We start from the raw sequence: 27601 nt of genomic DNA, 5'->3' as shown, positions 1-27601 counted from the left end.
GCTCTGCTGTTTTTCTTTTTAGTCTTTTTCCTCCATTTCCATTTTTTTGTCCGTGTTAAGCAGTGAAACATCAGCAGTCTCAGGTAAGAAGCGGAGAGAAGACCAAGGTGACCGCTCCGCGGAAGCACTCACCCGAAGCGCTCCCTCACCAGCATCATCAGCTTCTTCTTGCCCTTGTAGATCTGCTTGAGGTTGTCTATGAACTGCGTGAACTGGGCGTGGCCGTCGTGGGCCATGAGGAAGGTCTCGCGGGCCTTGCCCAGGAACTCGATGAACTCGCCGTAGTGCCGCGGGCTGATGTGGGTGAGGCGCGAGTGCGTGGTGTTGATGTAGGCCCCCACCGTGGCGTCCAGCAGCTGCCTGAGCGGGGCCTTGTCCAGCGACATCAGCTTCCCGCCGCCGCCGCGCCGGCCCTGCAGCGCGACCACGCCCGGCGTCGTGAGCGTGCACCGCCGCAGGATGTCCGACAGCACCGTGGCGCACTTCACGCTCTTCACCACCAGGGGGATGACGGCGGCCAGCTCGCTCTTGCCCAGCGAGTGGCTGAGCGCGCAGGCCCACAGCACGTCGTTGATGGCCGGGTGCGTGTCCTGGTTGTAGCTGAGGTTGAGGTGCGCCAGGGCGAGCGTGGCCAGCTTGTACGCCCGGCCCGGGTAGCCGCGGTGCTCCATGTAGCGGGCGATGGTGAAGAGCTGCGTGTAGCTCATGCCGGTGGCGGCGGCGTCCAGCACGATCTGGTAGGCCGTCTCGAAGGCCATGCGGTCCTTCTCGCAGAGCGTGAGGGCGGACAGGGCGCAGTTCTGCGGGTCCTTCATGGCGCACTGGAGGGCCAGCGTGCGGGCGCTGCCCGACAGGCTCTCCTGCTGGTGGCAGTCCAGGTGCAGGCGCAGAATGGTGCTGTTGGACATCACTGTGGTGGCCACGATGCTGGTGGCCTCGGTGGGCGTGAAGAGGGCAAACCACCCCTGCATGATGCTGTCCAGCGCGTACACCCCTGTGTCGCCACGGAGACCACAGATCAGATTTATCTCCAACAACCCATAATACCTGTACTCCCAGCTGTCTAGATCCATCGTATCATTGCCCTGCGTCAATTCATGTTTTTGATAAATTTGTCTAAATAGTTTTCAGTAAAAGCAATATTTTTTCATTAAATTTAGGGATAGCTGCACCCTGTGAACTGTGTTTGAAGAACAGAAGAAAAACTTCTGAAACTTCTGAAACAGTGTCAAATAAAAATGATGATTTAATCCAGGCCTATGCCTGTCTGTTACTATATCTGCCTGGATCCATATAAAAACATTCTATTCTTCCAAATATTTTGCTGAACATCCCTCCCCTGAAAGTCATGTGTCACTGGATGGAAATAAACTGGAGTAACCCTCGTTGTTATTCCCAGTAAAGACAGACACAGCTGTGACCACTTACCCACTTCTGTGGCACACGTGACCAGCCAGCGGACCATCTCACGCCGCCGCCAGTTTAACGTGGACAGAGTCATCCTCATAACCTGGGAGGAGAAATCAGCACACATCAGGGGAAGAAGGGAAGGAGAGAGAGAGTATACAGTTCTGTCCTGTCTGTGTCAGTTGTGCTTCATGAGGTTGAAATGAAAGGGGCTGAAGTCTTACTCTAAAACTCATTTCCCTCTGCTTGTTTTCATTTGTTTTGCTTGACTAATAATCAAGCTGTTAATTATCTTAATAACGTGTAGCAGTCAGCAGCTAATCCTTTTCTCTTAATTGCACCTCCTGTGGCAGCGGTCTTTTCACATCACACAAATTTGCAGCATCTGCACAGATCCACTGAGAGGCTGCACAGGTGCACAGAGGTCACGCCCGCGGCAAGGGCACGGTGGCGATGCAAAATCAGTGTAAGAGAGTGTGCAATTATGTGCACAAGAACCTGTGTGTGACTGAGCGTATGAAGGTGTGGCACTGTGTGTGAGAGTGTGAGTAAATGCGTGTTTACGTATTTGTGAGCGTGAGAGAGTGATAGTGTCAGTGTGTGTGTGTGTGTGTGTGTGTGTGTGTGTGTGTGTGTGTGTGGTTAGTGGGTGTGAGAGACAGCATTACCTGAAGGCCCAGCTCCAAGGACACTTTGAGGAGGGTGATGTCAGGTAAGCTGTCCATGAGCGTGGCGATCTTGAAGGCATCTTGAGCCAATTTGAAGATATGTGAGGAGGAATGAATGTTTTTTTGGATGGATTCTAATACTGTTTCCAGTCTCCTGCTGTCACCTGAAACAGAGAGGCACAAGAGAAGAACTTACTCGGCGAAAAAGAGCCAAGCACAATAAAGCTATACTGATGACATGGAACTTGTGACTGAGGGACTACAGATACGTAACAGATAAGTACAGAATAAAGTCTGGCTATCTCTGTGGTAATTGAGTATATGGGACTGTAAGCACACAATAGATGTTATAGGACAGAATAATGGCATCTGCAGACCTGTAGGCACAGAATGGCTGTGGAACTGTAGACATGGAATAGTGGCTGTGGAACTATAGGCACGGAATGGTGGCTGTGGAACTATTGGTATGGAATGGCAGCTGTGGAACTGTAGGCACGGAATGGCGGCTGTGGAACTGTAGGCACGGAATGGCGGCTGTGGAACTGTAGGCACGGAATGGCGGCTGTGGAACTGTAGGCACGGAATGGCGGCTGTGGAACTGTAGGAACGGAATGGCGGCTGTGGAACTACAGGCACAGAATGGCAGCTGACCTTTGGCAGCAGTGAGCATTGTGGAGGCCAGCTCGCACTGCTGCGACTCGATGTGGCTGAGGGTGAACCAGCGCGGGTAACGGTTGTGGACGACAGACACGATGTGGTGGGGTCGCGAGAGGTCACTGGCGGGGGCTGTGGACTCCAACACAGGTAGCCTGCAGGCAAGGAGGAGAGGAGATTAATTTTGAGATCTTCACCCGTGACGCACAGTTCTCAATCAGTCACCACTTTAATTCAAGCACTGATTATTGGCTGGAAGATTCCTTCTGTTCAATTCCACCAGTTGTTCTAATGGATTACAGTTATGCTGTGAATGACTAAGCATGTGGAACTATGTCTGGCAACACCAGACTGGTCGTACCAGTTTAGCTCCCTTCAGAGAGACAGAGAGAGAGAAGACCTACATCTAAGCCAGAAGGGGTTAAGGCTGATGAGAGTGAGAGTGAGGAAGAGAGATAGAGAGAGAGAGAGAGCCTGTATCTGAACCAGGAGGGGGTGAGCTGAGAGAATCATGTGGATGGATGCCGTGTTCCCAGAACATTCTACACTTGCGTCAGAATTCTCTCCCTCAGGTTCTGGTCAACATCACAGGACCCACTGATCTTCTTACCTGATCCAGATATTTCCCTTCTGCCTAGGAAGGTAAACACTGTCCCCTTTCCCACACCTCTCAGCGAGAATACATGCATGCGTGTGTAAATGTGTCTATGTATATGTATATACTTCTATATACTACATATAATCTATATTTATCTATAGCCATTCTATATCTACATACAATGTAAACATTTATATATATTATACGTAGATATTTATATAGGTATACATACACACACACACAGTGATATACATATATCCTGGCGGTCTGCAGTCTGAATGACACTTCTCTAAAGAGCACACGTCTGGCTTGTTCCTCTGAAGCAACTTCTGTGACTCATGTATTTTTTTTAACTCCCTCGTCTGCAAAGCAAACAGTTTAAACCCCAAATGCAGGGCGACCACCTGCTATTAAAAATGAGAAGCAGCACGCTCTGCCACACACCACGTCTCACGATCTGCACCGCCTTTCTACCGCTCCTTATCTCTGCATTCAAACGTGTGGCTGCATTTTACACACACACACACACACACACACACACACACACACACACACACACAGGCACTCATGCACACATACGCACACACACCCTGACACGGACACACACATACACTGACGCACTCACACACTCATGCGCGCGCGCACACACACACACACACAGGCACTCATGCACACATACGCACATACGCACACACACCCTGACACGGACACACACATACACTGACGCACTCACACACTCATGCGCGCGCGCACACACACACACACACACACACACACACACTTAAATCCCTTTGAGCTATCCATTACTCTGCAAGGTTTCTTATATTAATGTTTATGAATTTTAAGCAGGTTCCAGACAGCCCCAATAAAGAGTGGTTTTATGTATAGCTGATGGCTTTTTAATGGGCCCTAATGTCCAGGTCCCATTTTTCAGCCTATATTTAACAGAGGAAGAGTCCTGTGGAAGGCAGCGCTGTCAGGAGGGGCCTGAAATCACTTTACATTCCAGCCCCTGCAGCCCAGCTGCCATTCTTACTCACAGCACTGCATATTTACACGCTTAATACAGGCTGGCTAACTCAGGGCGCCTGCCTCGCTCAACAACAAGAACCACAACCTCAAGCCCAAGAACATACCCTCCCAGCTGGGAGTTCAAACTGAGACCACCCCTTACCCACCCACTGCACTGTGCATGGTGCTGAGGTTGCAAGCGACCCGGTGAGGGGCACTATGGGTTTCTCATTGCAGAGAGTGTACTGCAGACTCGCATCGTGTAGGAAAACGTCCTCTTTTCCATTACATACAGGAGCCCCACCACCCCCCTCTGCTTCAGCCAGCCAATCAGGCATAACCTCCGCTGTTATTTACAGGCGATTCACTCTGAATCAAACCTTTTAATTATGTGTTTAGTATTCTCTGCAGACAGTCTACCAGAGACACACTTTTTTCCATTCTGTAATAATGCTTTTTAATTTCCTCTTCAAACAGCAGGCCAAGCCGCTGTGCCCCCCTGCCCTGCTGCCCCCCCCCCCCCCCCCCAACCCCCGCCCCCGCCCCCCGCCAATGAATCAGCAGCCGTGATGGCAGCTCTTCCCTGCAGCCGGCACGCTGACTCTGCACATCATTACCGGGAGGAAATACCGTGACCGACGCGTCACGCAGATGGTGACGGGAAGCAGCCACCACTTCCCCGTCCCCGTGTGCGTCACAGACACACACACACCCACACACACACACACACACACACATGTGCGTGCAGCCGGCTGAAGCCCTCCGACACGCCTGAGTCATCAGCACGTTCTGCCAGTAAACAGCAACCACCAGATTCACGCAGACGCGCGCCCGCCCATTTGCTCACTATGGAAACCCGTTTCCAACCCTCCTGCCGGGTTCCAGCGCTGCTACCCCTAGGGTTCTGCAGAGTTCTCGCTCTGAGGAGAGGAACCCAGCAGGTTTTTTTCTTGGGGCGCTGCTTTGGTGGCCGTCCCAAAGCTTATATAAACTGCAACCACATAATCATATGAACTATAAGAAACCTGAAGTCCTCCACGGTCCATAATATCAAACATGATTTCATTAATCAATGATACCCATTTTGTAGTTAGAAATCGCTGATTGCCAACATGTATTGGCCGTTCCAACGATCTCCAGTTCAGCTTTTAGATCTGAGAAGTGTGGCCAATTTGCCAATTCTCCTAAATGGACATGGCAGGTTGGTTAATTACTGACAGATTAATAAAGGCACTGACACAGCAAGGGGTAGGAACTGACGCATCTTTAGTGACACACCCTGTCCACACAGGACATATAGGAGAGTGCTGAGAGGAGTTAAATACATATCTGCAATTAATTTACAGCTCAAGCAAAACTAATTAAAAACGTTTGGGATTAAAAAAATCTTTGAGCCCCGTCTCTGTGGGGTCAGCCACATGCCCCCATCTCTTCAGTGACTATGTGGATCAACCCCCTTTTTTCAGTGGGCTGAGACCCCCATCATTTTCGGGGCTCTGCAGGCTGAGGTGTGAGGTGGCCCCCTTTTTCACTCACCTCATGGCTCTCAGTGCGATCCTGTAGGCCAGGTCAGCATCGTGAGGTAGCAGAGAGGAGAAGAGATACTTGGCGAAGGTGTGCATGGGAACGCTCTCCCGGTGGACGATCTCCCCTAGACCACTGTATGGCCCACCTGACCGCGAGAGGGAGGGAGGAAAAGAGAGAGAGAAACCCTAAATAAGGGCATGACAGAGGCAATGCTACAGGGTGAAAGACCTGATGTCTGTAGCTGAAAGGCCCAGTAAAGGTCATTCATACTGTTTCTGTGTCACTTCAACACCAGAGCCAGACGTTTCACGCTGCTGTAGGTGGGCAGTTTTGTACTTACCGTGGTTTCTGAAATAGGAGTGGAACAAAGGCTCTATGAGGGAGGGAGCCCCAGTCACTGAGGTTTATTCATACCCACCCCACCTCCCGGCCCCTACGGCCGCAGAGTACCCGAAACGCACCATAAAACCTCCGTGTGTTGTTCCTCTGAAAAGAGCAACTGCACCCAAAACAAAAACAAACATCTCTCCACCAGCCGGTGGGAAGAGCGATTGATTGCCATGCTGATGGAGGCAGGGGACCGGCTTGCCTTCTCTCTCGGAGTGAGATCAGAACACTCACGTCTCGCTACTCTCACACCAGCAGGGACTGCGCAGTCCCACATTTTTTAAGAATGAAAACAGATGAGAACAGATTTTAACCTTTTAAACTTAATTTTACTTTATTCAAAAGATGTTTTCCTGCGTCCCGGCTGGGCAATTAATTTTGCAGCCATCTCATATGACATCTTAAAGAACAGTGAGCCGACTACATTAAATAAAAACATGAAAGCGTGCTCATGATTCTCTTAGGGATTATTAAAAATGCTGCTGAGTTACTTACATTACATTAGAGCACAGTATATAATAAATACAATACATAATTCTAAATGAGATAAATAAATAAACACTCATGAGGAGATGATCATACACAAAGGGACAGCCCTTTTCTGTATTGATGCCAAATTTTCCCTACTGCTATGAAGCGTAATTAGTCTGCACCGCTGTATGTAAAATAAGGTAAGGTAAGGCAGCAGCAGGTTTGAGTCTCAAGTGGGACTGTTCCACTCTTAGTCAGGGAACATATATTGTATGTATGTATTAATACATACAGACATTCTATTCATGTATATAAAAAAATCATACTATAACATATTACCAGAGCCCCAGGCTGCAGTTGGGCCTAAAAGCTGGGGACCTCCATCACCTGCTGACCCAGACATGGGAGGTCATCCCAGGGGGTAAATGTCTGTGAGGGATGGGTGGGCACAATGTTGGATTCCCGGAAAAGGGTACAAAAGTTCCAAACACCATGCGAGTCAGAAAAAGACCGGTCAGACGTTGTCCTTGGTGCAGTGGCTTATGTCTTATTAAAAAGGTGGGGGGGGTACATCTATGCCCCTCCCAATCTTGGGATAGGCAGACTGGGATCCACAGTGGCCCTGCCCTCACCTTCTAAGAGGAAGACAGCTTGCTTTCGGAATATCTTGATGAGCGTGTCGTTGAGCTCCACCTCCTGCAGCCGGGCTATGAGCTGCTCCTCATTGCGGCTGATCTTCTCCTGGGCGTACAGCCCCTCGGGCATCGCCCTCTGCTGGCCGAGCCCCAGCAGCGCAGTCTCCACAGCCAGCGCCACGCACGACTCGCTGTCCAGCAGGGGGTGCCGTGGAGGCAGCGGATGGAGCTCCGCCCGCTTCCCCTGGCCTGTGCCATCTGGAGAAATAAGCACACTGTGATAATAAACCTGGCTGTTTGCACAGTGACAGCCATGTGCGCAAATATCACAAAACCTTTCTGAACACATTAATATGGCCCTTTTCATATTTACTTTGTAAACAAATGGCAAAGGCATATATAAAGTGAAAATGTATACAAAAGTGAACATGATTATTTATTACTCTTAACTTCATATTTGTGTTTAAAAAAAAAAAAAAAAAACCCACAGTCTTCTGCTTTCCTTATGAGACAAATATGCACCACCGGGCCCACACATATGGATTTAAACTTGCAGCTTAAATGATATCAGATCTTTGGGTTTCTCAGGGGCAGACGATGCACATTTGGTTGAATGGGGAGATTGGGTAAGTGATTGGTCCGTGGTCTGTTTGGCACGGCCAATCAGGAGAGAGGACAAAGTGCTGCCCCACAGAGTACTAGAAAGGGCTGGCGCTACAGCGCAGTGATTCTCAGTCTCCCTGGTCAAAGCCTCTGAATAAGAGATGGGAGCAGAGACGCAGTAAAGTCTGGCATTAAAAATGCAGGAGACATGACTGGCAGCAGATTTCCCTGTCTCTCAGCAGAAACGTTCCCACCCGCCTGACCCGCCATTCAGCGAGCTCTTTACTCTCAGGAAGACAAAGCGAAGCCGTGGTGCACCGCCATGTTCCACAGGAAAAAACTTTGTTCTACAGTCGGGTGCTACTGTACCTGCCGGGTCGGGGAAACAGGGAGAGCCGTCCTCGCCCTCTCGCCCCGTTTCCATCAGCGTGCTGAACAGAGTCCCTATGGGGTCCAGGGGGTGCCCCACCCACCCCTCTGTGTTGGTGATGGAGGTGACGCCTTTGTGGAGCAGCTCTGGAACCGCAGTAAGAGAGGGAGGGAGAGAGTGAAGGACAGAGAGGGAAAGACAGGATGGGAGGGGTGGAAAGAGAGAAAGACAGTGGGAAAGAGAGAGGGAGAGTGAAAGTTACTATCATCATAATCATAGTTATTCAAAGAATGTACTTATTAACATGATCACCATCATTTTCACTTTTGTAACTAGTTAAGTGCATGGATACCAGAGGTTACATAGTTGTTTTTATTCTTCTCAGTTCCTGGACCACAGTCTACTACTCTGAAATGCAGTTCAGCAGGCCAGTAAAAGCCTCCTGCCTTAAAGCTGCAGAGCCTGGCTTTGGAGCACCCCCTGACCATGACCCCTGACCCCCTCGCTCTCTCGCACCTTTCTTGTGCCGGCGGAAGTGCTCTAGCTGCCGCTGCTGTTGCCGGCGAAGGGTGTTGACCACAGCGATGGCCAACCGCAGCGCCTCTCTGGGGTAACCATGTGACCTCAGCGCGTCGACACGGGCGCACGCAGTGGGGACATGTTCTGTCAGAATCACAGAGAGGGAGAAAAAAGGAACGAGTGAAAGAGAAGGACAGAGGAACAGAAAGAGAGAGGCAGACAGAGGAAATGGAGACACACAGAGGGAAAGAGGGATAAAGAAGGACAGAGGCCAGGAGAGAGAAAGAAAAAGAAAAGAACAAAACGTCAGCATATACATCATGCAACTTTCTCTCCCATACTATGTGAGACATTAAAAACAACCAAAGTCGCTTATTTCCAGCAGATCGTTCTCCTGGTGACGGCATTTAGCATTCTCGTCGGCGTTCCTCACCGTGCCACATAGGCCAGCCGCGGGAGTCGAAGAGTGAGCCGTCGGTGCCGTCGGTGTAGCAGCGGCTGGGGAAGAAGTCGCTGCTGATGATTCGCTGCAGGTGGGGGTCCCGCCAGTGGAGGTCACACGCTTCGATGGCTCGCGTGAACACCGTCCGGTGCAGCCGGCTGCCTGAGTCTGGGGAGGGAAAGCGGGGGGGTGAGGGGGTATTACCAGGCCTGATTCACACCATGTCAAGCACCAGAGATTACATCATCGAGAGAGAGGGATGCAGAAGTGGGAAAGAGGGACGGAGAAGTAGGAAAGAGGGATTGAGAAGTGTAAAAAAGGGGACAGAGAAGTGTGAAAGAGGGATGGTTTCAGTTGCTGGACTGGTTCTCACTTTGGTTGCCATGGGTTCCCTGAGGCAGGGAGTTGGTTAAGTTGGGCAGCTCGTTGCCATGGTTGCCATCCTCCCAGGGGCACACGTCCACAGAGTTCCACTTTCTGAGCTGCCGGAGCCATGCCCACCTGTGCTCCGCCCTGCAGTGGGGGTTCAGCACGATGCATATCCACAGGGCCCCTGGGAAAGGGAGACCAGGTCAGACACCCACGCACACACACCTTCACACACCTGGACACACACCTGTACAAACCCACAGCCAAAAGGCTGGTAAGCAGGTAAAGTGGCTTCAGAGCGCAGGGCATCACTATTTCAAACAGGAAAACAGATAACCCAGTCCTACTGCTCCCATAGTGCTGCCGTCTTTAACGGAGTCAAAACCAGAGCATAAGAGCTGCTCAACCTGCACACATCTCCAGCCTGGAGAACAGCAGGCCACGAAACTGCTTTTCAACACATCCCTGACATTCAGCAGACTGGAAGCAATTGTAAAACATAAACCCTGGGAGCGACAAGAGGAGCTTCTAAACGTTTCAGCGTTTTCCTTTTTTATTCAGAGGCACAAAAACGCTTTCACAATGTTCAACACCTTTAAAGCTGTCCTACTACACTCCCCTCCACTCCCTCCGTGACACGAGAATGGCACAAACTATTCATCCAAGAACAACAAAACAACCTAAAAAAACGTCTGTCAAAACAAAACTGCATTTAAATACAGACTCTGACTCGTCTGGCATTGAACAAGCTCTCCTTATCCTTCACATTCTGTTGACTCTAACATGGCAAGTACCCAAATTTATATAAAAACAAACCCCACACCTGAGTGGCACACACCTATGCAGGAAGAGGAAATGGCCCCTCTCCCATGAGGACCTTTACTTCCTGTTTACCCATAGCCAAGACCGACTACAGGAGAGAGGCAAGGCCAGCCACGGAACCAGCAGGATTACACTCTCAGCATTAACACTGTGACACAGCACAAGAACTCTCCTCCATCCATCTCTGAACAGATTAATAAACCAACTCATAAACCAAACATGGATACAGAGATCATATTTTGCTCCATTTACAGAACCAACTGTAATTATGTTTTCGAGGAAAGATTTATTGTAGACATTACGGTGAGAAATGAGTACAGCAGCCAATATATGACAAAGGAGTAAAAATGAACACTTAGATCAACACCCAGACTTGCACACGCTAGTATAAATACTATTCTCAGTATTAGGAAGAGAAACACTGAAGCTGATAGTAAAGTCCGTTTCTGGCACTCTGTGCTGAGTTGCCAGAGGTCCCTTTTCCAGACAGAAGAGGGAAATTAAACACATGCAGATAAACCTCTTATGAAACAACACAAAACACACAACCCCACCCCCACTCCAACCCACCCAACCCCACCTGGGGAAAAAACAAAAAAAAGACAAAAACAGAACGGTGTTCTACCCCAGCACCCCCAAAATCCACCCCTATGCAAACACAATTTCATCCTGGTTTTGAGAATGTTGTGGGTTAGCAAGGTGGGCTTCTGAACATGTGCTGCCTCTGTGGCTGGTGAAAGGGGGATTCCTGCTGTTGTTACAGCAGCTACAGGAGTGATGTGTTTCTCAGTGCAAAAGCAGGTAGCAATGCAAAGAATTTATAACAGGGGTTGAACACATGAGATGTGTTAATATAAGAGTTACAAGTGTGTGTGGGCTGTGTTTATATCAGGATTATATGCAGGCATGTGTTTATATCATGGTTATAAGCAATCCTGTTGTATTTATATCAGGGTTATAAGCAGGTTTCACTTATACTCACCCAGCTCGTCCCACAGCTGCCTGTACTTGTCGGTCATGGCGGTGCCTTGCTGTCTCCACAGGGCGAGTCGAGGGTCAGCCATGAACTGATCTGTGATCAGTGTGAGCATGCGCGCCCCGTTAGAGTCCCACATCCTCAGCATCTCCCGCACCTGGAGGGGAGACGGCAGAGAGCGGGGTTGAGGAAGCCATCGCACACTCACTCTCACTGTCTCACGGACAGAGGAACACATGTACGCACACACACGTGTACACACGTGTGCACACACACACACACGCACATGTGTACACATGTGTGCACACACACACAAAAGCACACACACATAAATATTAATACACAACACATTAAAACGTAAGATAAATCCATAAATAAATAAATCCATAAATATCGAGCTAACAACACTCTCATCGTCATTAGACTGGAAAATGCATTTATCAGCAAGCTAAGTAGCTTAATGTGTGAACAAGAGAGATGAAGGCCAGATATTAACCCCCTGAACCTGACTTCTGTGTTAGATGCAGGACGCCCACTGCACTGAGAATGCATTAATACACGACATTCTCCCAGACCCATCTGTGCCACTGGAAATCGGCAGGGAATGCTTAATTAAACAGCGAATGAGGGTTACGTTAAGTGTTAAAGCAATGAGATTTCCAATGTGATATATGAGCAGCATCCTAGTCATACCTTGGATTGTTCATCAAGCCTGAGAAAAGCATTAAAAAGGCATTTATGAGTTTGTCTTTACCTTTTAAAGGAGAAACTGTATGAGAAATCGGGTCAAGCTTTAAGGCACAACAGGGAGGTGGGAGGAGTTACTCTGAGTGTCACCTGTCCCCGCTGAGGGGGTGCGGCTGACCCCAGGAAGGACGGGTCTTACCTTGGCGAAGAGGAGGTTGAGTTGCTTGCCGTTGCCGTGGTAGCCACCCTGCGAGAGGAAGAGCTTCACCTGCTCTTGGACCTGCTCCTCGTCCAGATGCCAGCAGCTCTCATCCTCCACACTGGCCCCTGCTGTGGGGTCAGGGGCGCCTGCACACAGAGCAACCAAACAACTTACTCATCGCTTACTCAAAGCCTTACTCACTGCTTCCTGAAAGCACAAACAGCCTTACTCACTGCTTACTCAGAGCCTTACTCACTGCCTAATGTAACCACAAATGGGCTTACTTGCTACTTACTCAGAACCTTACTCACTCCTTACTCAAAGCAAAAGCATTCTTAGTCACACATTACTCTTAGGGGTACGCACTATGTATTCACTGCTTGCTCACAGGACTCACACAGCCTTATGCATGGCTAATTCACTGCCTAATCACAGTTGTATTAACTGGCTTATTGTGTACCTACTATGAGCAAATGTGATACCACAGCACCTTCCCACTGCTTACTCTGAGATGCTTCTCAGAGGAACCTTTTCAGAGGAACCAGATAGAGCTATTCAGGCAATGACCAATCCCCCAGACACACCCTCTTCCCCCTGCTTACCGTGCACCTGGTTGATCTCCGAGTTCTGGGACAGGATCTCGTCGGCCAGCCTCTGGGCGGTGGGCAGCACCTCGGTGTGGTGCACGGAGATCAGGTACTGGACCAGCTTCTGCAGCTGGTCGCGGCTCATCTGGAACAGGGTCTCGGAGATGGGCAGGTGCAGCTTGACCTGCTCCGGCTTGCGGATGCGGTAGAGCGACAGCGCCACCACGTGGGCGCAGTAGAAAATGTCCTTGTCGCCGCAGCCGCAGGTGACCGATGTGATCTTGCAGCGGTCGAAGCTGATGGCCACACTGTACGCCGCCTCGGCCTCCGACGCCGTAGCCGGCTCCCGCACCGTGCCGCTGAGGTGGAACCCTGCCCGCCACACAAAGGGGGAGATTAGCCGGCTAGACCGGAAGGGTGCAGGTTCCGATCCCATAAGTGAGAGGTTTGCTCTGATTACAGTGCTGTATCAGAGCAGAGCAAAAACTTTTTTGTAAAAGGCACTCTGTAGGTAAGTGTGTGAAATGTAATCACTTCTTCCTGGTTGTGCTGCCAGTAATGCCAAGGGGTTTCATACCACCGGTTAATTAGTCCTCAGTCAGAGACACACAGGCAATCACATCACCTCAGCTAAACCTACCTGTGACAAAGAGAAACCTTCAAACAAATAAATAGCCATTTAAAAAATTCAGTTTAAAAAAATCCCAGACAAGATCATAACCTTAATTAAGAAATAAGCAGAGCTGCTGCTGCTGTAATTGTTGGTAAATTGTGAAAAGCATCAATATCATTATTACCTGTTTAACTATATATTCCTCACTGGGTATGATGTTGAACGCCTCCCTGACTGCAGTATTCCTCACCATCACTCCTGCACCTACAGTATACACGGCTTATCATACTTCATCTTTCAACTGCTCACAAGCTTTGGAAATGCATGCAGAAAATTCTGTTTTTCTTCCAGTGAAAAATTTTGAATTTAATCCTGCTGAGCAGAGTGGTGGGTGGAGGGAGAGGGGAGGGTAGAGACGGAATAACAGAGGGAGGGAGGGAGAGAGGGGATTACGGTTCTCTCTTGATGTGACCTGAAGGGGGAGGGGCACTACCGAATTACCAAATTCGCTTGCAGGTGTTCAGTCACACCGTGACGAGCTTCCAGTTCAGCCATTGGCTGGCCCCTCTTCCTCAGCCGTCTCACAGCAGGGGATACGGGGAATTATGCACACATTAATTATAAATGCATTAATCAGTGAGAAGGAGGAGGAGCCAGCACGACATTAAATATGTATTCATGTGCATATGAAAGAAAACATAGGCATAGTCTGTGTGGCATCATGCATTTATTCATTTGTTTATCAAAGAGGTGGTCCTGCTGAAATATTATACATGCATTATGGAAGAGCTTACTGAAGTATGATATTGCAGCTTTTCATTTTTTTGCATGCAGTAAGCAATGTAATAAGAGTCATCTCTTCTTCCCTATTGATGGCTGAGGTTGTGTTTTTGGTTTTCCCAGTTTCAGTTCAACTGCTGTTAGTGTGAATACCAAAATACTACTTGATTAAATATTAGGGGTAGAATACCAAAAAGACCCACATGACTGAGAATCAGCTGAAGGTCTACAGACTGGGGACCAGTGCTGGGTCCAAAATGGTACAATAACAAAAATAGATTCTTAAATCTGAGCCACTGGAACCTCTTTCTAATTCATTTATGAGTGACAAACTGGCAGATGTGCAGCTGTATCACAATGAACCTGCGGTGTGAAGCATTTTTAAAATTCTCTTTGCATTGAACTTCACCACTGACAGCACCTGCTGGCAATTTCATCTCGCATTTTGAAAACGGAAAAGGAGAATGTGACACTATTTATGAAAAGCTCTTCCTTGGCTGACTTAAAAGGAAACATTATTCGATGGCCACGCTAAATGGCTACAGAAATCCTACATATTCCAAAGATATAGGCCTCTACACACACACACACACACACACTCTCTAACTCTCTCTTTCACTCTATAGCACTATAACTCCACAGTCGGCACTCAGTCCACAGAGTTTGTAAGTGCTGTTTGCAGGAGTGAAACTGTGTAGAATTCACACCACAAGCATGTTCCAGTTATGATCTTAATTACTATTTTGGGACGATGGAAATGCACACCTCTGCCTATCTGGTGTGTGGAATGTGGTTAAAGATATTTAAGTACGGCATATGAGCCTATACCTTACTGCTCAGCCAAAAGCTGCTTTTTAAATGCTCTTTCAGGGTGTGCTGGCCCGGGTCCTGGGGCGACAGCAGAAACTAATCAAATGCAGGCATGTGTGCTTTCTAGCAGCTCATGGGCCATGTGCAACCCAAGAGGGAGAATACAAACGATCAGGCACATATAATCCTGCACAGACCCAGATAACAACAGGGCCACGCACGCTATATGCTACTGGTTTGGAGAAAGAGCCAGTCACGCTTGCACTGAAACACTGTAGCAACCAGCACAACCGCTACTGCGGCTGCTACTGCTAACCACTGCTATTCCAACGCTACGATAATAACCACTCCAGCAAGCGCTACATCAGCTACTACTGTTACAACTACTACTAGAACAACTAATCCAGCATTACTGCTAAGACAAAGAGACAGCTGTTCAACACAGGGAAAATATCAGGTTTTGCAGTTGCAACTGGGGGAAATGATGTCATTAAGGCCGTGAGCTCACTGTGCGTTTGTTATGGAGCATGAGGAGGCGGTTAGGAAGCCTGGATACTGATCACCAGATCAAACCCCTGGTGACGCACCGCTGTGGCTCCCCCGAATGAACTTCACCTCAGCTGCTTCAGGAAACATCCAGCTATTCAGAATATGGAGAATATGCAGGCCATGCAAGGTGTGCCAGATAAGGGCAGCTGCAGAGCCAATGCATAAACAATGGTGTCACAGCAAAGACAGCTAAGGCAAAGGCAACCCCCGACGAGTGTGTGTGTGTGTGTGTGTGTGCACGCACATGTGTTTTTGTGCGTGCGTGCGTACGTGCATGTGCATGTGTGTGTGTGTGCGTGCGTGTATGTATGTATGTGTGTGTGTGTGTGCATAAGTTTTTGTGTGCATGTGTTTTTGTTTGTGTGTGTATGCGTGTGTGTGTGTGTGTGCGTGTGTGTGTGTGCGCATGTGTTTTTGTGTGCATGCGTTTTTGTGTGTGTGTGTATGTGTGAGTGCAGCTGCACACCCAGGAGGTGTTTCTGATCGATCCGCACCACAGCCGTTCCTCTGGGGCTCCAGCAGGATGTGCCTCCTACCTCCGCCGATCCAGCCCTGTGCGAGTTTAACAGTGACCTCACGGTGCACTCCCCGCACGTGCGAGCGCCCCACCCCACCACCTTCAAAACAAAGAGGGAAACGGCACGCACACACAAAGCGGCTTCCTCCACGCACAGCTGGAGCCGCGGGTGGGCAGGGCTCTCTGCTTCCGAGGGGGTCTGTCTGACATCGTTCAGCGCGCCTTTCACAGGAGGAAGTGCACTAACCCGACCACACACACAGGCAAACACACGCACGCGCACACTTACACACACGCGCCCATGCACCCACACACACATAACCACACACTCACGTACACACACATGTATGCATGCAAACACACAGGCGCATACACGGCCCCACACACACATAATCACACGACCAGGCAAGAAGGAAAACCCTCAGTTTGGGACCCAGTCGGGTGGTATATGAACAGAGCGGCAGCCTTTAAACCCCAGGTAAGCCACAGCTTCCTCTCGGGCACATTAACAAGCGCAGAATGAACAGGTATCCTGAGTTCAAAGGTGACAGATGCCTGGCTTGATGTATGACCTGAAAAGCGCAGGCCTGTGGTACCACAAGCTGTGTGCGCGCACGTGTGTGTGTGTGGGGGGGGGGGGGGGGGGACAGCTAACCAACGACACAGAGGAGAACATGAAAGCTTGCAAATTATGTTTGTGATTTCCAGAGTCATGAGGCTAACTGGACAAAACTCACTCTCTATTTCACTCACACATTTACATGCCCCCCCCAACACACACACACACACACACACACACACACACACACACACACGGACACATGGACACATGCGCGCACACACACGCACACACCCACACACTCTTGCTCACGCTCACACTCACACACACACACACACACACACACACACACACACACACAAGCAGGCCACTCCCTAGCTCCCCTGACCCTGTGCTGACCTCCTCCTCTGCTTACATCAGGCCATGACAAGGGAGAGACCGCATGAAACAGGGCCAGAGAGAGAGAGAGAGAGAGAGGGAAAGTGACAGAGAGAGAGAGAGAGAGAGAGAGAGAAAGGGTCTGGTCTCCAGCCAGATTCCAAGCTCAGCATTTTCTAATGCACTTCCTCTTCGCCAAGCTGTTCGTAAAATGTGAACTCCACTGACACCTTTAACCCTTTGTGTCCTGGGCAATGTTCCACATGGGCAGAGCCAAATTCCGTGGGGGAGGTGGAAGATGTCAATGCCCCCAACCGCAGAAAAACGAAATGTTTATGTTAACACTTTGTGCGCCAAGCTCCTCTTGAGAATCTCTTTTTCTTGTAAATCACAGCTTTGACAACATTTGCTAACCTCATGGCAACTAGGCTGCATTCAAAACAGCACCCACACAAACACACACCGTGTGTCATCCACAGTACACCTGCCAAAGGGAAAGGCTTGGCTTTTTTGTTGGTAGGCGCAAACATTTTTAATCACACTAAAGCGTGCGAGAAATATTCCAAACATGCTGTTTCCCCCCCTCCGTCTCTTGTGTTCCTTCCCCGTACCTCTCTCACTCTCCTACTTTCTCTCGCTCTCTCTCTCTCTCTCTCCATGTCTTTCTCCACCCAATTTACACACTGCGAGTCTTTCATTCTGGTGCGAGAGATTTGTCACGCCAACCCTCATACCCGACTTCTGTTTATTTCAGTATCGTACAGACTGGAAACAGAGGCTGTTTTCCATAGCAAAAGGGGGGTACAATTACTTCTCTGGCTCTACTGAAAGAGCTGAACCCTTGACTCATCCCACCGCACTCGTCCAATATCTTCCCTCTCTTCCACATGCTAAGCCGGTCACACAAAAACTGAATAGTACGGCATCTACATGCGATCGCGCCTCCCTCGGTTTAGCACTCAGCGCTGCGGGACAAATCCGTTTGTCTTGCTTACACCTACACAAATCTGGATTGGTTTCTGTAGCCTCGTCTGTGACTCAACGAGCTCTCGCTCCATCTCTCTCTCCGTTCCCCGGCGCTGCTGGAGAGGAGGTGCTGCAGAACACCGTGGGGGTTCTTCAGTATCTAGCTGCCTTTTGGAGACACACAGGCACATGCACGCACAGACACATGCACGCACACATGCACACGCATGCAGACACAGACTCACAGAGACACAACACACATGCAATACACACACACTCACAAAACACAGACGCAGACACTGACTCACAGAGACACAACACACATGCAATACACACACACTCACAAAACACAGACGCAGACACTGACTCACAGAGACACAACACACATGCAATACACACACACTCACAAAACACAGACGCAGACACTGACTCACAGAGACACAACACACATGCAATACACACACACTCACAAAACACAGACGCAGACACCGACTCACAGAGACGCAATACACATGCACACTCACAACATGCACACACACACACACCCCGATTCAGGTAAACATTTTCAACCCACTACATTGGCTTAAAGATGTGTGTTTGGTAAACTGATCCCGGATCAGTTGTAGGAAGGCCTGGAGGTCTGTGGTTCCTCTTGCTGCTCCCCTATATAAGGCTCACCAATGACCCTGGTCCTCGTGACATCCTGAACAGCAATGCTGTTGCAACATTTCAGTAATGCTGTGAGAGAATTGCATGAGCTTCCTTCACAACACCTCTTACAGCATGGCTTCCAGTAAGGGGCAACTCTGCATTTCTGTAACGCTGTGGCTTCCTGGCTGGTTCCCTCTGCACCAATGGGAGTTTAACACATTGACTGCTGGGAATGAAAACCTCCTCTGGAGGAAACCTGTGCCATTGGTCTGGTGGAAGAAATGGACTCTGAAGCTCTGCTTCCCCCGCTAAGCAAACGCACCGAGTTCAGCATGTCTGCTACAGCGGCCTGTCCTGTGTGCCACAAGATGAGCCACTTACAGAGAGCGTGGTCTGCAGAATGCCCCCTTACACAGAGGCAGACACTGACGGAGTTAAATCAGGTCACGCACATTAGCTACAGCCTGCTCCTCCTGCTCCTCCTCCACCTCCCTCTTGCTCTAAAGACAAAGAGAGATGGGTCTGGATCCCACAGGTCTGAGAGTGAAGATTAGCTAAATATGAACTCACAAACAGCCCAGAGCAGCTGCTGTGTTTAGAACAATGGACAGCCCTGGTTCCAGTGTTTGAGGGGGGGGGGGTGTTGGCTGTGTCTGCTGAATGATGGGTCGTGCGCTAATCACATTTACCCCCTGCCTCCTCCCTCTCTCCAGCTGAAGAGAGCAGAGAGGGGAAAAGAATAAATCTTTATTAGCAGAAGCTCGTGGGCGTTATCGATCGAGAGCGGCCGGCCGTCAAAGGGCAGTTGCATCGCTGCGGTGCGTCCGTCCCTCTGATCTCTGCCAAGCAGAAGGGCCCTGCGTTTGCCTGTGTCTGTCCCCCCGTCGCCTCCGTCACCTCCGTCGTCCCCCGTCCTCGCGTCTGCGTCTGCCTCCGCCCGTCTCCCGCTCTGAGAGAACACAGCCCTCCCTGTTAAAATGCGCTCAAGAGGACGAACATCAATTCTTTTTATCGGCTCGGCAGACACCCCCGTCCGGGGCGAGTTACACAGCTTCCCGTGAACATACTCTTCATTTAAACAGCCGTGCAGCCACGGAAGCAAAGCAGGTTTCACTACCTTCTTCAAGGGCACAACAGCAGTGCCCCAGAGGAGATCTGAACTAGCAACCCTCAGTCAACAAAACTTCTTTACCACACAGCTGCTGAGCTCAGCGTTCACGGCGGTTAAGTTCAGCCTTTAGTGGCTGATCTAAGATCAGCTTTGCCACCACCTCCAACACTCCTGCACACGTGGATGTGGGTCCAGGGTCAGTGCTTGCCCTTCAGCGGCCTTTCAGCTGTACGGTTCACACGGCGCTGCCACGTCTGATACAGCGCCCACACCTGCAGCGTTTCACCAGCAAGAGGTGCTGTTGTGAAGATACGCGGAAGAGCGCACAGATCAAACGCTCCCCGACCGTGCACTGAACGCATCAGACCGTTTACGGTGAAATAACAGGCTGCTGTTTGCGCCCGCTGGAAGAGGAAGTGAGCTCGGGAGGAGCGGCCGGGCCCTCGCTCCCCTGCCGCCGCAGCACAGGTAAGCACTCTTCCTCATCTCCCTCTTCCTCGGGGGCTTACTCACAGCCATCCGCACTCCCATCACAAACCAGTCAGAAAAGCAGGACGCAGCTAACACACATGTACACACAAACACACACATGCACACACCCTCGAGCACACACAAAAAAAACACACATGCTCACACATGCACGAGCAAACACACCCACATGCACAATCGTGCGTACACAAACACACACCCACACACACTCGCATGAGCACAAACACAGTTTTCAGCCTTACAGCTTTAACTGACATTCGTTCTGCTGCCTGAATGCAGCCAGACCTGGGGGCCCATACAAAGCCTGAGGCTTCATTTCAACACTTGATCTCAGCAGAGACAGAATGCTCGAATGCCAAACTAACCAGAAGCAGCCCAGGCCGAGTTCGGATACAGTCAGAACCAAACCTACTCCTGCTTCCCTGCGAGAGGCAAAGGGCGGCGCGCCATCTGATGCATCCTGATGACAGAATCCCTCGCTCTCGTCTTTTCGGAGCGAGGCGGGTCAGCTTTCTCCCTTTCGGCTCCCTGTTGCTCTTGGAGACGCACACCGAGACATGACGCAGTGCAGCCGCCGCAAACTCACAGATGGACAGCAAAAGCGGCCTAATGAAGCGTGGCCGTCTCCCCAGGTACACAGGGGTGGCGCGGCAGGTAGGGCGGTTTGCACTCAATTAAAGGCAGCAGGCTGCCATTACACAGTTTACATAAGGGTGATTTATTAGGAGGGGGGTAGGGGACGGAACAGCACCCGGGCCAGATGCAAAAATGGGAAACAGCCCTCCGTACTGAGAGATCATTTATCAGCTTCTCGCAACATGGACTGCGGCTCCTTCATGGAGCACAAATATTATTCAACTTGTTGTGAAGTCTTTTTGTCCGTGGATACTCATTTGGAGCACTTAGCTTCAGTGTCAAGAAAGACAGTTGGTAACGTGGCTCATGGAGACCCCTGTTTTTTTAGCTCTGATGGTCCACACAAACTTACACACAAGGAAACATATGTATACACACACACACACACACACACACAGCGCAGGGCTTGCATTGGATCTCCTTGCCTCCTGACTCAGCAGAGGTTTGGAAGCCTTTCTGCTTAATACAGCAAGAAATAAAAGCAAACAAACAAATGCATACATAAATACATGAAAAAAGAAGGCCCAGGAGATGAGATGTGATGCCTTCTGCTGCTGCGAGCCCTACACAATGTCACTGTGGAGAAACTCAAACAGGAAGCAAACTTCACTTCGCTTCACGGGGCCGGGGGGCGAGGTGTTCGAGTGTGGTCGTGAAATGAGAACGTACCCCTGACAAAATGCAGTCAAGGGGACTGTGAAACACAGCACAATCAACCAACCCACTCCTGAGAGCCTTTCGCCTGCTCCACACCTATGAAACAAAGCTCTCTGTGCAGTTATCAGAGACTGTACACCCATACAAGCACAGATGTACACAATACACGCACTAACACATATACATACACACACACACACAGTGACTGCAGTCTGCCCATTCAGACACATGTACACATAATAACCGCTGTCTGAAACACAGATCAGCTAGGTTTAGGGGCAGGACTGCTCTCTGTGGAGAAACAGGACATTAGCCAGGTAGAGTGAAAAACAGGTAGGGTCAGTCCCTCTAATACGACTCCCAAACCAAAGCTTGTCTGTGACAATTCATCCATGACAGCAGTTTTTTCTTTTTGCATGGTGTATCTATCGCTGGCGTCATTTTAATGTCTCCCATTAGCTTTCCATGCCTCACACAACCACCAAAGTCAAGGTTGTGGCTCCACCAAACTTGAGGTGCTGGCTGCCCTGGGGTCAGCTGCTGGAGAGCTGGTGCCCCTGCGTGCAAAGACAGATACAGCTCTGACACGTCCACACACAGTCAGCTACACGCAAGCTCTCCTGTGCTCTCACTCGCTAGCATTAGCACACAGTCCCTGCTGCAAAAAAACAGTCACTCCCTGGGAAGCAACGCTCTCATGCAAGATTTAAGTTCCAGATCTCAAATTCTGCACTTCTGCGTACAAAATGTGTGGAATGCCTAGCCTGGCCCATGGAGGGACAGGTGAGATTTGAAGAGGGTGAGGGTGTGCCTTCGGCCAGCAGCTCTGAGGCCCAGAGCCTTACAGTGTTACAGAAAACACGCGGACACACACATGCAAACAAACACGCTTATGGATATTACACACAAATGCACACGCAAACATACAGTACATACAAGTGCACACAAAAAGTTACATTGCAAATGCACAAACATATGCACACACTGCGCACAAACACACACACACACACACACAAATACACTGCACACACATACGCATGTCAAACACACCTGCGCAAGCATGCTCACAAGAAGACATGTCTGCGTATTCCTAGTTTCCAAATAAAGGTGATTTATGGTTCATATGAAAGCATAAACACTGAAGAAATTTGTTGAGATGACTTTTCTCCATACGTTGTGATCACGGACGTATAAATATCTAAGATATACGACTGTCCAGAGACTGTAAAACAATGTGAGCCGCCACCGAGCTGCTGCTGTGGAGTGAACATGCAAGGCTGCATGACGGAGCTAAAGACTTTAAACTAATATTTAAAACAGGAAAATAGTTACCCAGCCTCTGTAAGTATACACTGCCACTGCTGTGCCTCAAAAAGAGCAGGACATTTGGAGCTTAAGTTACACTGCCACATTCCTTTTTATTTTTATGAATTTAAGTATACTCACCGAAGCCATTAACTTATAGTATATGCAGGCTGTTAAACTGATTATGATGTGTTCTGACAAACAACAGACTCAGGTCGTAACACTTCCTCGCCAATATACAAAGCTTCATATTTTTATTGAAAAAAAAGCCCAAAGCATTCTGATCTTTTAAACGTGTTCAGCGCACGCCTGAAGTAAAGGCATTTTACAGCGATTTAAAAGGGCTTTTTCCACCCCTCACAGAGCCCTCGGAAAGAGGCTCTGTGGAGATTGTGTGCTGCACTCCACTCTGAGGTAAAGCATGTACAAGCCCCAGCCTCCCATTGGGATACAGTGGAATACACTGCTCTGTTCAAATTCCAGTCTCATTTGTGCTTTTCAACATTGTACCTGAACGTACACTGCATCTGTAAACCTCACGCTCACTGGGTTGGGGGAGAAGGGAAGGGGGCGGAGATAGGATGTGGGTGAGAAGAGGGGGGGTGCCCTCGTGGGGAGCTGTCAAGATTTGGGGGTGGGGTGGCCCCCGTGAAACGTGAAGGAGGGGCCCTCTATGGTTTGGACTGATCGCCCTTAAACAGGAAAACGAGACTCATACAGGGGAGGGGGAGGCAGAGAAATGACAGTAAGCACGGCCCCTGTGCACACAGATGCAAAGAACTCAAGCCCTGTGATCCCATCACAAACACAGAGACAGAGAGAGAGAGGATCCAAATGAGGCACTGTGGCCATGGGGAGGAAACCCCCATTCAAACCAATTCTCACCAGAAACTGAGCTGCATATGGCTTCCATAGGCGTTGCATTAATAAAACAAAGGAGCCAGACTAACAGGGTCAGCATGGGGCGACTCTGCTGCGATCGTCTGATGACAGATGGGGAAGCAGGGAGATGCAGGGCAAGCTAAACCTGAGCCCAGGAGAGAGGGCAGAGAGGCCAGCTGAACAGCCGAAGGGACTGCCCTGTGACAAATACAGAAGCAGGATCAGTTATAGAGAGAGAGTGTGTGTGTGTGTGTGTGTGTGTGTATGTGAGGGGGGATTGGCCAAAGTACCCTTGGGCAAGGTGCTGACCTCAAAATGCTTCAGTAAATACCCAGCTATAAGAATGAATAACATATATCATACTATACAGTAAAATCTCTCTGTCAGACACTGAAGATATTGTCCAGGCATATAGCAATATACAGCAATAACAACCTTCTCTGGGTGTCCTGCTTGGCCTCTCAGTGACCGGTTGGAATGAGAGGGGAGGTGACAGATCAACCGGAAACAGAGAAAGAGACAGAGAGGAAGAGAGAGAGTGCACACTGCATTTGGGCTTGTGAGGAGCCCTGGGACCCACTGCATCACCTCCTGTCATGTCTGTCTTTAAATAATCATCAGAGCCGGGACAGAGGGCCATGACCTACCCAAAAAGAGGCCCTCTAACACCCCTCTATACCACTGCACTGGGGGGGATTCCCAGCCTCTCCTGCCCCCACCAGTATTCCTAAGACCAGCCAAAATAATATTAAAAGCCTTCACTCTTGCTTTTTTTTTTTAATAAAAAAGACATAACCATGTTAATGAAGACCAGAGGTTCCCCTCTGGGGAGTCTTTAATGGTTGTCCTCCAGGGACAGAGACAGACAGAAAGCAGGAGACAGAGAGAGTATGTCTATTATAGAGACAAATTTGTGTATCTGACTGTCCCAAAACATGACAGCACTGCCGCAATCATAATTCTCCTTTGAATCATCCCCCACCCCCATTAGAGAGCGATGGCTGTGCCTGTGCTGATATATAAGAAGTTAACATATGTTCTGTGGAGTCCCTGACTCCACCAGCCTGCTGAACCCCCCTTCCAACCCCCCTAACCCCACCCCACACTGGCGTTCACCGAGAAAGCCTGCATCTTTTATTTATTGCTTTTTGGCAAGCTTCTTCTCTAAGAATTCCAGGCAAAGATGCAATCAGCCAAGAACCCTTCCCTGAGTGAAATCTTGTCGTTCCCCATAGCAAGCATGCAGAATGACACACACACACACACTCTCTCTCACTCACACACACAAAAAAACGCTCATCCTGTGCCAACAAAACCGAAGCTAATTCTAGTCTGCAACCTTTAGAAAACAGAGCAGTGCCTCTCGATCTTAGAAAAACAGCCCCAGAAAAACTGCCCGGATGCACAGGGCTCTAATCAGATATAGACACACTGGGCTGCAAACTGCGAGCAGGAGCGGGGTCCAGATGAAGAACCACTCAACCTCGATGGCTTCTGGGAAGGGAGAATCGTGTTTGGAGATCGCATTAGAATTCAAATGATGTGCGGGCAGCAAAAAAAAAAAAGGATTCAAAAACTCGAACCGTTCCCAGGGGTGCAGGAGCCTCAGCCACAGATCCGACTCTGAGCGCGATAGCGAGCGCAAACAAAACAAAGGTAATGGAACCTCGCGCGTGTAACCCGTGAGAGTGCGCATTACGATTCCACAGATTACTTCAACAATGAGAAGGAATGCGCCTTGACATTTTCACAGCTCTTGAATATTTATTGCATTGTTTTCCTCCGTTCCATTTCTCTGGCTTGGCAGGAGCACCATGCCGTCCCATTTCTGAAAATGGCCAAATTCTGCTTCAAGAGCATGAAGAATGCCAAACCTGAACCGACTAGCTCACGCTACGAATTTGCGTGCTACAAATCGGAGCGCTCTGTAGCTTTAACTTCGTCCCAACTCCCATCCCTCTCCAGATATCTTCTATTACCAAACACTGAAGAGGTATTAAATGGGCCCTTTGTTCGTTCCCCATTTAGAAGGTGACAGAAAGCTGAAAGCACACACATAAACACCAAACGGGAACAAAGTGACAAGCTTTCAATGGAAATGCTTGAAAGCTATTTGATGTGCGCACTCTGCATGTCAAAAAGACGCCCACTGCTCCCAGGGAAATTAATAACCGCAGTGGACATTTGCAGTAGCTTAACAAATGAGTTAGATTGTGTCCAGAGAAACGTGCTGGGTTCCTTTCCACCTGCCAGTTGTTGAAAGTGTGCATTCCGAGAATACACGTTTGCGTGAAAAGAAAAGATAAACCGTTGCTAACAGGCAAATAACATCCCCCACCACCTCGTCTTTCATTTTCACTCGGCAAAACAAACAGACAGGCAAGCGATGGGGTAACATTAACTTGCTAGCTAGCGAGTTACATCTCAAAACGCTTGTATTTAGCGTTAGAATATTTAGTTAAAATCGTAATGACGCATCTTTTGAACTGACAAAATCTGAAGAAAGAAACGCCAGGTCGAGAAAAAAATAATCACAATGCCCCAAGAGTAATCAGTTAGCTGGCTGGCCATCCAGCCTTGTAATTTAATTGCTACAACCTTTAAATTTACTGAAGCAGTCGTCCACTTCCGTAATGATTTTCCTGTCGACTTCAGCTGGTTGGATAGATAGTAGCCAATATACAAAATGTCTCTTTGACAAAAATAGATTTCCAGCTTGCTACCACATTCACTACTGACCACATTTAATGTTATTCATATAAGCAGCTAGTTAGCTAGCTAACGTTACCCTTTTCAGCTGCGAGTAGGAACACAAAAGTTAAATTTCAGCAAATGGAAATGCATTGTGTTCATACTCACAACATATGTAGCTAAAGCTTCGTATGCGTCCAAGACACATTCCTTTGTTCAGACCAAATTAGCCAATTTTCGTCTACCACCTCGATTTTCACAGTACACTTTGTGTTTATCTGATACATTTTGTCTTCTTCTCTACGGCGAATTTGTCCCATTGCCTTGCTCTCAAACATAAAAAGTATTTTGAAATAAATGTGAACAAACAAGGAAAGCACCCCCCTCCCAGATCACTCACCGACTTGCAATACGTTGTCAACGCAGCCACTCTCGACCAAAGCGACACCCCGGCGGAAAGGCAGGCGAGTCTCATCGCCGTTCTCCCCGGCGGACCCACTCTCCTCTCCGCCGGTATTGAAAGAGGAATACATGCATATCTCCCGTTCGCTCCGTGGGAATGACCAGTACACAATCCTCCTCTGAACGGGCTCCGGAATCCTCTCGAAGCGCTCCTCCACCCTTTGAAACGGCCACTTCTCCGCGACTTTCCTCGCCGCGATGTCCAATAGCGACTCCGGGCTCTGAGTTTTGCACGACCCCGCTTGGGCAGAACCGGGGCAAACGCCTCCGAGGGCCCGGTGACCCTGTCTGCACGCGGCGTTATAGCCGGGTCGGCAACAGAGCCGTTTGGCTGGGGGCTGCTGAACGCGCTCCGCCATGATCGCACTGCTTTCGCCACAGCGCGAGTCACCGTACACTATTAACGGGATGAGGAAGAGAAAACGATAGTGTCGGTCGATTGTTCACCGAAAATGGTCAGACGGACCTTCTTTGGTAAAATAGGCGGTCTTTGTGGGTGTTGTCAGAGCCTTTGTGCAGCCATATAAGGCAATATAGGCGGGATTATGACCTTCTGCCAATCCATGTGTGGTGCCAAAGAAGGAATGAGAGGCGGAATTCCCAGCAGTCG

At 49.3% G+C, this 27601-nt stretch overlaps 1 protein-coding gene across 1 annotated transcript; it reads right to left on the bottom strand.

Annotated features, from left to right (window-relative positions):
- On the bottom strand, nucleotides 1-27374 carry LOC118777132 (zinc finger SWIM domain-containing protein 6-like). Its single transcript, XM_036527876.1, has 14 exons — nucleotides 26930-27374; nucleotides 12951-13307; nucleotides 12346-12494; nucleotides 11466-11616; nucleotides 9666-9845; nucleotides 9284-9460; nucleotides 8848-8994; nucleotides 8331-8477; nucleotides 7356-7616; nucleotides 5875-6010; nucleotides 2727-2884; nucleotides 2076-2239; nucleotides 1429-1510; nucleotides 1-994 (listed from the first exon to the last, which is right to left on the bottom strand). Exons 1-14 carry the CDS (start codon nucleotides 27348-27350, stop codon nucleotides 129-131), a joined length of 3396 nt encoding a protein of 1131 aa, XP_036383769.1. The 5' UTR covers nucleotides 27351-27374; the 3' UTR covers nucleotides 1-128.
- Nucleotides 27375-27601: the final 227 nt, after the last annotated feature.

This window comes from Megalops cyprinoides, chromosome 4, assembly GCF_013368585.1.
Source record: "Megalops cyprinoides isolate fMegCyp1 chromosome 4, fMegCyp1.pri, whole genome shotgun sequence".
Classification (NCBI taxonomy): domain Eukaryota; kingdom Metazoa; phylum Chordata; class Actinopteri; order Elopiformes; family Megalopidae; genus Megalops; species Megalops cyprinoides.
The sequence above is the reverse complement of the archived record's forward strand: the minus strand, read 5'-3'. Positions and strand labels throughout refer to the sequence as shown.